This window comes from Puntigrus tetrazona, unplaced genomic scaffold, assembly GCF_018831695.1.
Source record: "Puntigrus tetrazona isolate hp1 unplaced genomic scaffold, ASM1883169v1 S000000001, whole genome shotgun sequence".
Classification (NCBI taxonomy): domain Eukaryota; kingdom Metazoa; phylum Chordata; class Actinopteri; order Cypriniformes; family Cyprinidae; genus Puntigrus; species Puntigrus tetrazona.
Window position 1 is genome coordinate 300175 of NW_025047681.1, and position 16631 is coordinate 316805.

At 38.0% G+C, this 16631-nt stretch overlaps 1 protein-coding gene across 1 annotated transcript; it reads right to left on the reverse strand.

The window, feature by feature from the left end:
• Positions 1-271: 271 nt before the first annotated feature.
• Positions 272-11080, reverse strand: LOC122331490 (highly reducing polyketide synthase PKS6-like). Its single transcript, XM_043228930.1, is given in 10 exon segments — positions 272-1288; positions 1291-1485; positions 1488-2459; positions 2462-5083; positions 5086-6634; positions 6729-6910; positions 7810-8016; positions 8379-8539; positions 10751-10904; positions 10985-11080. Coding segments are annotated over 10 exon segments (6294 nt in total). The 5' UTR covers positions 11043-11080; the 3' UTR covers positions 272-1094.
• Positions 11081-16631: the final 5551 nt, after the last annotated feature.

Genomic DNA, 16631 nt, shown 5'->3' on the forward strand with positions numbered 1-16631 from the left:
GAGTCAAACAGGTCTACCAAATTTTGTCCCAATCGGTCTCCATTAACCTTGTCTAATAGGTGCTTAAACTTCATTGGCCAATGTCATGTTTATTAAGTTGCCTAGTTACAGCTACTGTTTTGGATAACAACTAAACACTTACCAAAGTCCTGTGCTGATGATTGGGGCGAGGTAATGGTGTAGGCAATGTGAGTACAATAAAATACAAAGTGAAAATAAAATGCAAGTAATTTTTATTTCTCAGATTTGCTTTGGATAAAATGGTTGTTGGCTATGTGCCCAAAGATATCATTACAGTCAGTGGTGTAGTGGTGGATATACACAGGTATGCCCACTTCTCAAGGCACGACTACACCACTGATTACAGTCACATCTGATTCCCAGTCATAACAGCAAATCATTCTTTACTCTCTTTGTAGGTTTATTGATAAATTATAATATATATTTTTTTACTCTATTGATTCCACATTTGCTTGGAAAAAGATCATCATGGTACAGTACTAGCATTTACTACAGAAAGTCTTAGTCTACACCTTAAGTACAAGCGATGAATAATTCATGAACATATCTTAACTGTTTACAGTTGTCATTGTAGACATTATTTTAAACATCATTCATAATTCATCTTTTAAATAATTCCTGATATTATTGTGAATTATTTCATATTTACAAGGACTTTTGAGGACTTTGTTCATTCTTTGCTGTTACCAATTATGAACTACATATACCAATTATGAACTTACACACTTATGAAATAAAAATTTTCAATCATACAACTTTGGTTTAAAGTGCATTAAAATAGACAAGGAAAACAAATGTGGAATGTATGTTTAGTATGTGTTTAAACCTAGTGTGACAAAACCTAAATAAAAACAATTATACACAATACCTGAAAAACCTCAGTTGGTTATTGCAGTTATATGTGGTTTTAACACAGATGATGCTAGAATCAAGATAGTTTATCCGTAGTGGAATGAACTTGAACTTAAGTTCATTGCATTGTTTAATTAAGTACTATGGTACTGCACACCCATTTTACATCAAAATGTCATGATTGTCTGATAAAGTCTGCTTTGGAGAAATAAAAATTGCTATTACAGGTATGTGGAGTTGCTCTCATCTTCACTCTGATATTCATCTTCACAGTTTTCCTCCAGCATTTTGATGAGCGTTGACAGTGTGTTGTTTGGATCCAGCAGAGTCACTAGAGGGACATTCACACCTCTTTCACAGAAAATAAGATTCTGCAGAGTCATGGCTAACATTGAGTCTATGCCTAAATCAAAAGGTGAACATCATCATTCAGCTCATCCACCTCAACACCAGTTGTTTCACCAATCAAGAACTTCACATAATCACGTGGTGAGGATGATGTCATGGGTTGCTCGGGTCTAGACATGTTCGCTCCAGTTTTAATCATTGCTTCCTCTCCGATTTTGAACAACCGCATTCTTAGTGATTTGTTCTGACTGAATATGTTATTCAGTTATTTTTCAAATTGAATTTGCAAATGACCTGTTGAGGTTTGTTGATCAAGAGGCACTGCTCAAGACTTTCATGGATTTCTGGAATCTCCAAAAGCATGATTCCCTTTGCCTCCAGAAATCGTTGGAAATGGACTTTGTTGAACAGAAGACCAAGATTCAAAGCTCCCCAATTAATTGACTGTCCAGAAAGCCCAGTGTTCCTCCGGTACTGACAGAAAGTGTCCATGAATGTATTAGCTGCAGCATAATTCGTTTGTGAGGCATTGCCAATGAAGGCAGAGATGGAGGAATAGCACACAAAATAATCCAGATTGCATTGAATGGTAGCACGGTGAAGGTTAATCACTCCATTTACTTTTGGCCTCATAACTTTCTCATAAAGAGATTTGTCAAGATGTTCAATTAGCCCATCATGCAGAACGACTGCACTGTGAAACACCCCTTTGATGGGACTGGATGGAAAATGCTTTTCAATATTAGCAATCGTCTGGTGCACTTGCTCAGAAACAGAAACATCACATGGCAGAGACTTAATGGTAGAACCCCAGCGGCTACTGACCTGACATATTTCTTGTTGCGTCTGAGGGTTTGGATTACTCCTAGACAAAATGACAATTTTCCCTCCTCCTTTCTGAGCGATGAACTTTACTGTCTCAAATCCCAACCCTGTTAAACCACCTGTAACAATATAGACTGAATTTTTCTGGAACAGACATGGTTTAAGCATCACGGGTATGTCAGACAGCTGGTTCTTGGCATCACTATTCAGGACGATAATGGGTAGGATCTGGCATGTGAAGTATGATTCAGATTCTTTTACAGAAATAAGATCAATGTCTTGAGATTTTACAACAGCTGTTGTGTCCAAAGACAAAGCCTTTTTGTCCAAATGCATGGATTTTAGCCAACGGTAGATGTGTGGCATTTGCATTTTCAGTAATCCTTTTTGAATTATTTGGGACATGGGGAGGTATGGAAGCGGACCTCCTCATTTGTACCTCTGAATTTCGTAGCATTAAATGGAAATTCTGTCTGATTTTCAAAGACAAGAACAATGTCATTAATGCCTCTAATGCTGCTGGCCATTTCAATTATTTTTAGCGTATAAGGAGGTAGAAGAACAGCTCCCACAGCTTCACTAAAGTCACAAGACAGCTGATCAGCCTGCATGCTCACTTTGACGTTCCAGCCTAATCTATTTGCAATGGAAATTAACACATTCATTAAAGCTGAGTCAGGAACAGTTGAGAAAATACCCAGTTTCTTTTGCGGTTTAGCCTTGGGTAAAGCCTTGTGCAAGATCTGCCAAGCCAGTACCATATAGGAGATGCAAGGGGTGCCATTCAGGAATAAAAGCTTTTTTGCTTTGCAGCAAACGGCTGCTGGGAGAACTACTTTAGAGGTGGCAGCCACAGGGTAGCAAGACACAACATGATCACCGACTTTAAATCTACTGACATCTTTACCGACAGCTGTAACAGTGCCGCTGAAGTCAAGGGCTAAGAGCTTATGGTTTTCAGTAGTGTGCTTGTTCCAATACAATGTCTGACCATAAGTCAGGTCAGAAATACTGACTGGAAAGTAATCTGATGAATGAACACAGATTTTACTGAGGCGAAGCTCAATATTTTTCCCTTGATTGAGTTCAATAGAATTATCCATTTGAGTCACTGACAGATTTGTCATTACATATGGGTCAGATGTTTGCAAGGTAAAAACTTCTTCATCAGGCAACATGTGGACACTTCTTGAAGAGATGGTTGGCATAGGTGTGTGGGTGATTTCAGGTTTAAGAATTTTGCCTTCCTTCACCAATAGCTCTGGATATTTGTCACAGGGGTACGATCTGAGAACCTGAACCAAAGCTTTGATGTCTTCAAAAGTGCCAGAGCCAATGTCGATCAGCTGAAATGAAAGTTCTGGCAACTCAGCTGCACATGCTCTTGTCATGCCTAACAGAACAAACCCAGGATTTATGTAGTCCACTATGCTCTCGGAGGTCCTATAAGTTATTACTCTGATATCACCTCGGAAATTAAGTGCTCTGAGATATTCAACAATCTTTCTGAAAATCTCACAACAAACTGCCATGCTATTCAAGACCTTCTCAGATTCAAGGGTTGATAGGTCTGTATCACCCCACATAAACAAAATTTCCTGGAAGCTTTTCTTCACACTTGAAATGTTCAGTTTTGACAAAATAAGCTCAACTCCACCTTCTAGCAGTGTGTTAATGTATGAAGAAGGCACATATCTAGATGTTGAGTCCAAGTACTGTTGCAAAGCTTTAGAAATTCCTACCTGGTCAGAAAAAATCAGTGCCTTAATTGGTGTATCATATGTGACCACTTCAGATGTCATACTAAAGCTGTTATGGAAGAAATACTCATTGACTACTTGGGAACGACTTCCTAGCATTCTGATCGTCACATGAATAAGTTCAACCAGCACTCTACCCTGTTTGCTCGCTAAGCAGCCACATATGTCAAAACCATCTTCTGCCACATGCATTGCTCTCAGATATACAATCATCTCCTCTTCCAATGGTTCAAATACAGTCAGACTTCCAATTTTTGCAGGAAATTGGGGTCTTGCTGATAGGTCATGCCCTATAGTTACAGGAACAAGTTGCATAACGTAATCCAAGACCACAGGGTGAAGATGATAGTCATGTAATTGAGGCAGTAATTCCTTTGGGACCTTCAAAACAGATATAGCTTCTCTAAATGCTTCCCCACAATAAACATCTGCCTTATTTATGAAGACAGACCCATACTCAAATCCTGTTTGACTTAGCTGCTTGTAGAGTTCTTCAGTAGTCATGTGGAACATGCATCTTTTGTAAATAGAGTCTAGTGAAATGAGCTGCTCTTCAGGCATTCTTTCCGGGTTTGCTTCTATTGTGCCGAATGCATAAAGTGCTGAAATAGACTGTATTTTGAAGTTACATGTATTATCTTCCAAATGGTCTGGATCCAGATGTACTTTTATATCTGGCGCATTCCGGGTAAAAATGTATGGACTCTGGAATGTTATGCTAAGCTGCAGAGAACTTAGTGGAACCTTAGGTTTTGCATATGCCATGAAACTTGCTAAACCCAACTCTGTGTAAAATGCCCCAGGAATTATGGCAACCCCACTGTGCTTGTGGTCTTGCAAGAAGGCCACTGATTCAGAGGATAAATCACAGGTGAACACTGAACTGTCTTCACTCATTTGTGTAACTACTGGATGGTTGCCAGTTGGACCAATCAACTGCAAACGAGAATCGAATACATCTCTCTTCACATCATCAAATTGGTAGCGAGGGTAGGGAATTGGTTCAGACTCAAAACCTTTGTAGAACATTTCCCAGTCCACTTTGACCCCAAGCTCAAACAGTTTGCAAACAACTGCAAGCATTGTCTCATGATCTTTATCAGGTTGTACTGAGGAAAGCACAGCAAAGTCTTTCCCCAGCGTCTCAGTGATGTACCTCTGCAGAGATCTCCTTGGGCCAATTTCAACAAATACCACACTCTTTTTGTTTTTAGCTACAGATTTCACAGCTTGTTCAAATTGAACTGGCTCTCTGATATTTCTTGCCCAATATTCACGGTAATAAAATCTGAAGAACACAAACTAACACCTGTCACTGTTGAGAACAATTCTGTCTCCAAATCACATGCTTGTAAAGAACCTATACTCTCTTTCACTTTAGATATAATGGGATCCATCTTGTAACTGTGGTATGCTGCAGGTACATCCAAAATGCGAAGGAACAAATCTTTTCCACTTGCTGAGTTGCTCAGTTTCTGATGGAACCTATCAATGACATCTGCATCTCCTGAGAGTGTGCATGACTGTGGACTGTTAAAAGCAGCCAGACAAATCCTTCCTGAATAAGATGGAAGCATTTTCAAGATTTCAGTAACGGCCATATTACTGACTACCAGCATCTTCCCTCCTGTCACAGTGCCTTGCAAAAAACTGCGATAGTGTATGACTTTCACTGCATCGTCGAGTGACAACAAACCAGAACAGTGAGCTGCAGCAACCTCTCCAATAGAGTGACCCAAAACAGCATCAGGATTGATGCCCCAGTGCTTCAGAAGTTTGACAACAGCAACCTGAATAGAAAACAGAAGAGGCTGGGCAATCTTTGGATCAGACAGCTCTGTACTTTCACTTTTTAGCATCTCTGTCAGATTCAAACATCTGTAGCTTTGCAACAGCCTTTCAATCTTCATGATTTCTTCTTTAAAAACTGGCTCTTGTTTAAGCAGCTGTTTGCACATACCCTGATATGTAACACCATTGCCACAAAACACAAAAACTAGCTTGGAGGTCGTCTTTGATGGTACAACCTTTTTCTCCACGGCAGAAGTAAGTTTCTCTTGCAGATCTGCCAACGACGATGTTTGAAATACTTTTCTGTATTTGTGTTTCAAATGACTTCTTCTACATGCAGATGTGTACAGTAAAGACTGTAGATCTGATATTTTTCCTGCACTTATCTGTTTTGCCGTATCTTCAATTATATTTTTTATGGATTTTTCAGAGGTTGCAGAGACCACAAAGTACTGATGGGATTTGCTTGTCAGCTGAGCTTTTGGCTTTTTTGACTGCACATATTGTCTGACATGCACATGTGCATTTGTTCCACCAAACCCAAAGTTGTTAATTCCTGCAGACCTCCCTGCTCTGCAGTCACTGACCCATTTTTCAGCTGTAGTGGGGATTTTCATATTTAGAGATTTGACATCTATGTTAGAGTTTTCCAAAGAGTAGAACAATGATGGCACAATGGTTTCATGCTGCATCATCAAAAGAACCTTTATGAGCCCTGCAACCCCTGCAACAGATTCTGTGTGTCCAATATTGCTCTTAACAGAACCAATGATGAGTGGCCCTGACAACTGAGGTCGTGCTTTGGCAATGACTTTTGAGATGCTACCTGCCTCTATTGGATCTCCAACTGGAGTTCCAGTCCCATGCGCCTCAATGTACTGGACACTAGTCAGGTCAGTCTCTGTTGAGTAGATTTTTCTAAGCAGGTCCTCCTGCTGTGCCATGGATGGTTTGGTAATTGGACTAACACTGTGGCCATCTTGATTTACTGCAGTTTTGCTGATGATACCCCAAATATGATCATGGTCTTCGAGAGCCTGTCAAAATACAGACAATACAACGGTTTTTATTATCATAAGGTACACATTGCTGCCCTAGTGCTGTGTTTGAATGAGACAAATATTTCTTTACTTTTTTCAAAGGCTTTAGCAACACGAGCCCACATCCTTCACCTCTACCATATCCATCTGCTTTATTGCTGAAAGGTTTACTTATTCCATCAGAGGAGATCATTTTTGCCTTGGAGAGAGCCACAAAAATGGTTGGTTCCAATATACAGGTCACACCACCACACAAGGCCATTTCACAGTCACCTGTTGATTAGAATAAAGATTAAGCGGGCAGCTTAATGGCTAATAATTTGTTTGATTAATTAGTAAAACTTAGTAAAAAGCAAGAAAAGATTAACTATATCGACCTAAGGCAATAAGCAGATTACCTTGAATATACTGACAATGACAAATAAGTGTACTGAAAAATGCTTTTTTTATAGAATTTCTTCCAAGATAAACCTGCAGACAATTATAAGGTTACTCACAGGTTTTTCCATGTATCTTGAAGTTATTGCCACAGTTCTATGAATTTATGCTTTAGTTGTAGTTGCTGCACATATATAAATTCCTTATTTTACATCCCTAATCCTATCCAAGTAGCAGGTCATTTTATTCATACAATGATGGGGCAGGTGCTTAAAACCAGCTACAGAATCTTGTGCAATTTCTTACATATAAAGTTCTTGCCTCCGTGAAATTAACCAGTATTAACTTTAATATCTCTACCGCATGGTTAAGCTTACTTGGATAAATAATAAATACATCAAAAGGAAGAGTTGAGAGATTTTTTTTTCATAGCTGTATTGCCCCATCTCTGTCTTTTTGTTGCCATGAGGGGTTTGGATATTTCCAGTTTTCAAATGACAACAGCAGTTTACAAACTTCAGGAAGTCACACAGAAGAAATAACACTGTTATTTTATATAAAATTTATCTAGGATACTAATAAATTTGAGGGAATGTTTATTAGCTCCTTTTTGGGGTGAAGGTTAAAGGGTTAACGCTGTCTTTATGGTCGCATTAGGATTTCTGCTGGGAATCGGATATGTGCGTTAAAATATAGATCGGACGTCCAGATATCGGATATGTATCAGATTAAAATTCACATTTGAAATTAAACCAGATCAGGTGTGAAAAAAAAAACATATTTATCAATACTACCTTGTTTAATAGCTTGACAAGCTAAGTGAAGAGCGACGAGAGATGAGGAGCAAGCACAGTCGATGGACAGCGAGGGGCCAGTGAAGTTGAATATGTATGAAATGCGGTTGGCGGCAATGCTCATTGCGATACCAGTGCCATGGGTGTGGTCTATGTGTTTTGGATTATACCTCACATTTGCCAGCTCAAAGTCTCTGTTCATTAGGCCTGAAAACACAAAACATGTTAGCTTTGCGATTCATAAACACTTAATATATTCATATTACAAGTTATACATAGTTATACAGGTATACATATTACAAGTTCCTCGCTCAGTGTAAAATTAGTTGCAGGGTTTAGAAAGGCAACCATTAAGTTGATCAACTTGTGTGCTATTTGTGACACCAGAAAATACAGCACAAATTCATTTTGAGTTCAGAGTCGCTATTTACCAATGCATCTTTACCACAGGTTGCTCAAGGTCCTTCCCATGCAATAAGCGCATGTGTGTTTTTGTTTTTTTTACTGTGATTAACAGTTTCTTTCACTTAAATCAAAAGTTACTTTCTTTTATTTAGATAATACGTTACCCAAAAAAACTCCTGTTCTTGTTCCACTGGCTTTTTCCATTGGTATTCCAGCATCCTCTAGTGCTCTGTAGCTGCACTGCAGCAGAAGTTTGTGTTGAGGGTCCATGTTGCTCGATTCCGCATCAGTGATGCCGAAGAACTTGTGGTCAAACTCATTCAAGCTATACAGAACAAAAGGGCAACGATGGGATTATTGCTTTTGGGATTAAAACAATAAAAAATTCAAAAGGCAAGACAAGACAAGTTCCTTGTCCTCACAACCAGATTGCCTTAAATGAATTGACACAGACAAATAAGTGTACTAAAAGATTCTTCAAAAAAAATTTCAGTCAGTAGGTCCTTCCTCAGAGGAATCCAATGAGGAGAAGTGTTTGTACAACTAATCCCATGACTGTCCAAATATGAGCCAGTCATCACAAACACTGTGTTTTCTCATGGGAACCAGGGATGCCTCCAAAACTGTTGCGAAGACGCAACAAGACAGGGACAGCTTGAAGGGCAAGAACTTGTACTGATATTCTCAGGGATCACGATTTCAGGGATGGATGAATTTGAAAATTGCATTTGCATTATGCAGTGACATTTTAAACAGTGTAATCCCCCAAGTGGGACAAGCAGCACTGAAGATGTACCAGAAAGGGGGCAATGAGGTGGAATACAGGGACATGGATTGACGGACTAGGGGGTGGACCGAAGCAAAGCCTCCTCTGCTCTGAAGCAAAAAACTGAGTTTGCGTTGCACCTGTTGCCTGTTTATACTCTGGATGCAACCTCATGCCAATGTGCATTGACTCGTTTAGTTTACACTCAAAGTGGATTGGTCTCTTTTGTGAGATTCCTAATTCCCAATTAGTTGTCGAAAGTGACCAACTTCCAAAAAAAACAGGTTTAAATCATTGCTATCAAGTGACTAAAGCATTTAATCATGTTAAAATGTGTTGAAATAAACACATATGCAAGCTTCCACCTCCACCAGGTATGAGACATAATACTTATTATTCTTTTAGTATTATTCTTGTGTTTTTATTCAGCCATTATCAGCCTTTATACTGGCAAAAAAGGCTATATCAAATCACATCGATTCAACATTTCAACTATTATAATTTTTATCTCAGAACATTTGACCAATACCAAACTAATAACAACTATAGATTTGTTTATTTAATTATATATAAGTGATATATCTTTGTTTACAAAAATAGACTTTTTAATTTCCCAAACCTACTGCTAGATTCTGGAAGAAAAATTCTTTAAACAGTGGTTCAAGAGGATGTGATGCTGTTCCTTCAAGATTCACTCACAACTTATCTGTCCATAAAGCCTATGAAAAATCATTTATGGCCCTGATCTTAAAAACCTAAAAAAAAATACTAGAATGCTGCCTAAGTCTTAATGGATGTTCTGTAACATCCTCATCATCAGTCAAGAATTTGAGTGTATTATTTGACAGGAACCTGTCAGTCATTCAAACTCAAATTTCTAGCATTTTGTAAATCTGCGTTTTTCCATATTAAAATACAGTTGAGTATACCCCTCGCGTTTCAGCAACCATTTTAGCATATCTTCTCATGGGACATTACCATACAAATGAAACCTGTATATATTTAGATTAGTCGGTGTGCAACTTCTATGACAGTAAAGATTTACTGTCTTAAAATAACTCAACATACAGCTAACATTGTCAAAAGAGCTGGCAACAAAACTGATAACAGCTATACTTTGTTTAACTATGTAAACCCACATGTCCTGTTCACCATACAAATGTGTATTTTAGATTAGAGCAGTTAAAATTTAGGGCTTTGAGTACAATTCTGGACGTTCAACATGGCACTTCATGGCAAAGAACTATCTGAGGATTTGAGAATTAGAATTATTGCTCTCCACAAAGATGGCCAAGGCTATAAGTAGATCAGTAACACTCTGAAACTCACCACATGAACTCCTGCACTACACTACTGTTGGACTTCATTTCCCATACTCCATTGAATAAATTGGTTGCATCTGCAATTTTAATTAAACAACTCCAAACACAGCATTACCGTCTTCACGTTCTACAAACCAGTTTGCCTTTCTTTCATATGTCCACAAACATTTGTTCAGCTCTCAATGATGTTTGATGTTTTACTAAAATTAATATTCACATTAAGACAACTGAGCAGGCTAATCCAAGTTTTCAGAGTCACTGGTAGGTGAATCTGATCATATTTTGAGCTCAGCTCTGCAGGGTTGGGTTTGAGGAATCCTGCTTCAGTGACTTCGGGAGAGGCAAGCGAGAACCTGCCTCATGCTATACCTCTGTTCTGTTTCTATATGCTGCTGTCACTGTTGCACTTTGTCCCTTGATAAAATAAGTAAATGAATTAAAGTCTTACCCTTCGATGAGTGCTGCCTTTGCTGTGTTTGTCTTTCCTACTTTACTCTCATCTGGATCGTACCAATGAGAGAGATTAAACCTGTCATTTGGTATCTGAACAGTACAGTTCTCTCCATGAAGGAGGACTCTCCAAAAGTTTTCAAGTCCCTCGCCTAAAACCGATGAGAACATACCATGTTAATATAATTTAGGCTGAAATCATATAAAAATAATGAAAACTGTTGACAATTACCTCCAGGAAAATGGCATCCAATGCCAACAACAGCGATTTCTGCATAATCATCCATCATGTTTCACATCGTTGAGTGCAGATACATTTGTACAGTCTATAGACAGCAAACTTTATAGTTGAGGTAATGTATTTGACATAGAATGGACCATTATTATTAATCATTTAGAAAATATATATATAATATAAAAGAGACATCCTGAAAATCTGGTTTTAATGCAGCTAAGGTAAGTGTTTGACTATTTAAATTAGATTTCACTGTAAATGAAATGAATATTTTTAAAGTGTTTATATTTATAATTTTTATGTTTTTCAATTTTGTCTTAAAATAATGTTTTATTGTAATTTTAACTCTGTATAATAATGGAGAAAAATTAAAAAAGCAATTCAAATTAAGCATATTGTCTTACCTGGATACTCAGGATTGCCTTGTGTTTTTGAAAATGTTGATAAGAGTCTACTCTATATTTATTTAACTAAAGGAGGAGGAATTATATAAAAAAAGCCAATGATTGACTAGAACACACTGGTAATCATTGCCTAGAAAACACTTCACGTAAAATCATGAAACATTTTTTTTCAGAAAATTCCTTTGACTAATGTTAAGTGCAGTCATTTACACTGAAATAGATAAAATTGATTTAATGCTTTATTGGACGTTTGGTATTTAGATAACTGAATTCAGCTTTATTCCAGACTCAACAAAACCTCTCAAATGGCCACGTTAGCAGAATGTACAATTGACTGCAAAGGCTAGTTGACTTCCTCCTTCTCAATCATGTATTTGTTATTGGATCAAAAAACTCGAATCACTTAATTATCGTACCCATGTGATGCTCATGATGTGCTATGTTTTTGGCCATTGATATTGGTTTCTTGCCCCAAAATTGACAATCCCCTTCCTAAATTGGGATTATCAATAAGTGTTAATGCTGCAAGATGGCTTGTGGAAAAAGATCTGCTTGCATCAGGCAGGCAAAATGGAATCATGGGCAAATTTATGACGTTGTCCCATCCTGGGCCTCTTTGTGGAATTCAACACCTTAAGTTTCAGTGATTTGATTGAATCTAAAGTTTTCTGATTCTCTCTAATACCCTACAGTAAGATAATACATTGTTGTTTGAGTAAACATTAAAAATATAATGCTAGAAATGTTATAATTAAGTCAATTAAGCATAAGACTAAGCATTTGAAAAAAACAATGAAATGTAACAAAGCAATAATTTCAAAATGAAAGGCATTTTTATCAAGCTGTACAAAATTACAATATGTAAACCAATAAAAATCAAACCCTCTGAATACAAAAACATCTAGCATTTTATGGTCAAAAGTTCACAGTACAAGCAATAAGGTAGACAGTAAAATTCAAATGATACAAAAGCAATAGTTCGTTAAACTAGTCCAAGAATTAACTTTAACAAGAATATGGTAGCCTCACATGGCCCCGGGGGGGTGAATAAAGTAATCACACATGGACCCAAATCATAACTGCTGCATTTTATTAGCAAATATATAAGCAAAGTGATCACCCAAACAATTACAGCCCTTTCAGAACCTTAGCGTCGCTGTTCATTTACTATAAAATACATGAGTATGACACCATGGTAAATAAAAAATACAAAGAATATATATTGTCACGGTGATGAAGGAACACACGGATAGGAAGAAGGTGCTCTCCTTGGGGGACCTTGGCTGAGCGGTCACAATGCTGGTTTCTGGAATGCAAGGGAGAGAACATATTAAGTCTTAGCTTTTTGGAGATTATGTCTGAACTATGCCTCACACGGCTTATCTGGCCTTGGGTTGACGATCTCCAGCTGTGGCCGATCAGCCCGTGATAAGTGCGCGCAGGTCTTCCTCGTCCCGTTTCCAAGGCAATGCTGGTGTTAGCTTGGGACACTTGCCACGATATACATAATTGGCCTTAACGAGAGAAACGAGCGCTGATCCGTATAACTCTGACAGAGTGCACGTGTGATTCATGAAACCGATCAATCTAATCATATGAACAATTGCACGTTGATAAATGTGCCAATTGACTATCACGCCCCTAAAGGCAAAAAGACTGTACCTCTTGTTTGACTTGTTTCAATGGCAAAATTTTCTGTTTTTATTTGGTGTGCTATTAGCACACAAAATAGAAACAGAAATGAGCTTGTGCTAAATTCTATTACAGTGCCACATGGAGATTGATATACGAGCAGTTGTTGTTGTTGTTATTGGCCTATTGTTGTTATTAGTAGGCACATTTTTATTAGCCTGTTTGAAAATCTATTCATTTCTTTTTGTTCATGGCTCTGAGTGCAGATATAGTAATAATGTATTTTAATGGTTTTATTAAGCATGTTTAATCTCCAATCTTTCTACAATTGTCACACCCCTGCACTGTTTTGTGTTTGTTTGCTTTCTCTGTGTGCTCTGTGTGACCCCAATTTCGACTTGGGGTCTGTCAAACGGTTCTGGTCTGGTACAGAATTAAATGAGTGCTGCTGTTAAATAATGGATCGGTTGTTCTGTTGGTGCACGTTTACCAAACAGGACCCATGCAGGACTCTGCTTTAAACTCGTTTGCGTCTCTCCGTCAGATAGCCCTATGTGTGTTATGCGCCATTTGCTGGCATTTCCACACAGCGGCAAGGGGTGAGATTATGCAGCTAATGATTACAAGGTGGAGTCACTAGCAAAATGGCTGAAACAAAAAAACTAAACAAAGACATTTTTTTGATAAAGGAAATTAATATTTTAGAGGAGGTGAAGCTACAAAACCATAATTTCCGGCAGGCACTGTCAATCCTTGGAACAACTGCATTGAACAACAACCTCCATGGAGGAGTAGGGTTGGCGTCAACCTGAACCAGGTCCATCATGCCTAAAAGACCAATCAGATTCCATTCCTATTGGCAGACACCTACCATTTCCCAATCCAAGCTGGTTTGGAAGAGAGGAGACTTGCACTGGAGGAGATTTGCAAGGCCCTCCATTTCAGTGCCAGTTATCTTGCCAGATGAGTCAGGTAACATTTTTGTTTAATGATGATATGTTCTAATATAATAAATATTATTAATATAATTAATTTCCATATGTAGTTAATACTCATCACATTGTGCATTGTCTTTTGCAGATCTTGGGAACAAGCCACAAAGTTGAATGAATAAAAAAACATTTAAATTGAAATGTTTTGATGTTTGTTAAACCACTCAAAGCATACGTCTCATTGAAATACTATACAGCACAAGTTTTTCACATGTAAATTGTTACTTAGTACTTTTCAAAAATAAGCCCTATGGTTACACAGAGAGGGCCAGGATTAGGCCATAGTTCAATTAGGACATTTAAGTATTTTTTCTAAAAACATGACTGGTCTAAGATGGAAGATGGTAGATGGAACAAAGGTACTGATATATTTTAAGATCAGTCAGTGCAAGTTTCCTTCAGTTGAAACAGCTCAGACATACATTTTAGTCTGGATTAGGCCTTGTCTGTGAAAAGGGGGGGTATAAAAGAATACATTTAGGGAAGAACTAATTAATTACATTTCTAAAATCAAAGGATTCAGTTTCTTCAAGTTGGGCCTTTAGGGGCCCCTGCAATTAGTGGAATAGATCACAGGCAGTGTGTGATATGTGAATATTATCACAGCCTGAAAATCTTTAATAATATGGTTTCTGTGAGCAATTTTAGGATAGTATATAAAATTCAGACTTCAGTAGTCTTGCAGAGGAAATAAAGGCTGCACTCACGATGAGTTCTCCAGTTGAGAGTGAGGCAAAGAGAAAGGCAAAGAGACGACCACAGAGTGCATTACTCACTATAAATGCCTTCACCAGGCAGCATCAAAATTATTCTGTTTAAGGAGAATAGTCAGACAAGCAGGAGATCAACAACAGAGACATGGAAATCAGAGACAAAGACAGAATCGTGAACAGAGTCAAGCGAGGGTCGAGGCAGGTAGCTATGATCAAGGTCAAGGTATACAGGCAAGGGCCAGAAGGCATGATGGGTGTAGTTCTGGATGGTTAGTACTAGGGAGAGGGTTAGCTATGGTGGCTGTTGGAGAGAGCCACAGAGGCGTGGTTAATGACAGAGCCCCCTCCCTGTGAGTGGCACCTGAAGCAAGGAACAATTCTACGCCAAGGTTTTCCCCGTGGTTGGGGAGCAGGCTAGTCTGGGTGGTCCTGGTGGAAGTTGGTGGTCAGCGTGGGGTCCAGCATGTCCTGGGCATTGACTTTGAGTGTTTAGAAAGGGAAGTGAAGGAGCCGCGTGGTGCTGTACCAAATAAATCACCGGTAGAAATTGGGAAATCCCCGATTGGCTGCATCTCCTTCAGTGTCTAGGGGTTGAGGCCAGTGGACAACAGCATGAACCTTTTAATCATCCACGGTCACCCCCTGAAACAAATAATGTAGCACAGAAAGGAGACTTGGGTCTGATGAAACTTATACTTCTTCAATTTGTCGTATAATTGGTTTTGTATAAGGCATTGGAGGACTGCTCTGATGTGTTTTACGTGGGAAGAGAAGTCTGGTGAGTATACGAGGGTGTCGTAAATGTAGACAATGAGATGTAGATTCAGAATGTCCAGGAAGATTTCATTGAGGAATGCTTGTAACACAGAAAGACTATTGGAAAGCCTGAATGACAACTAAATACTTGTAGTGTCCAGTAGTGGGGGAGAAAGCTGTTTTTCACTGATCAAGTTATAGACGCAGATCGAATGAAGTACTTAGTGTTCCGTAGTTGTTCGAGGATGGCTGGCACAAGGAGTAAAGGGTATCTATACTTCACTGTTATGTCGTTTAAAATGCAGTAGTCTATGCATGGACGGAGACCTCTATCCTTCTTCTTAACAAAGAAAAACCCTGTTGATGCGGTTGAGGTTAAGGGACTCATTGCGATACATCAGTTTAAGAGGGTCCGAACTCCACCCGGTTTGTAGTACAACATTTGCACTATCCTTAAAGTGTTCATATACAACAAGTGTACTTTGTTATTATATAATTTATTTGTGCTCAGTAATGTCATTTTGTTTTATTTCTTTATTTATTATTATTTCTAAATGGAATAAATGAATAAAAAGAATCAAAATATACTTAAAAACAAAATGAAAGTCACATTGAAGTTAAATAAATTTTATGGTTGTACCTCATTACTCTCTCCTTACGATACACTTATTACTGGTATTTACGATTACTCCGTAGCACTCGTAGATCTCTGATGATTTACAAGTGCTATTTAAGTTACAATGCTTTTGGGAAACAGACACTTAATATTAAGATCAAACTTTACCTTACAATGCTTTTAGTAAACACAGCCAAGGGTGAATTATTTTATAAAATCTAGGAATTATGAATTATGAAATAAGATCCTGTTTTTTTTTTTTTTTTTTTTATATATAAGTATGTTTAAGGAATGCTCATTCTGTTCTTAGATATATAAAGAGTTTCTTTCATTCCTTTATATGCATTTGGCTACCTACCAATAGGAAAGGAAATGGTCTGTAAAAACATTTCACGTGTTATGCAGGCCGAGTGTGGCATAAACACGTTTAATTCTAACACTACCCCCAAGTTTTACAGACAAGCAAGTTTTATTTTTAAACATATTTATACTTTATACAAAATTCACGGGGTTGATTTTTTTACTAAAAGT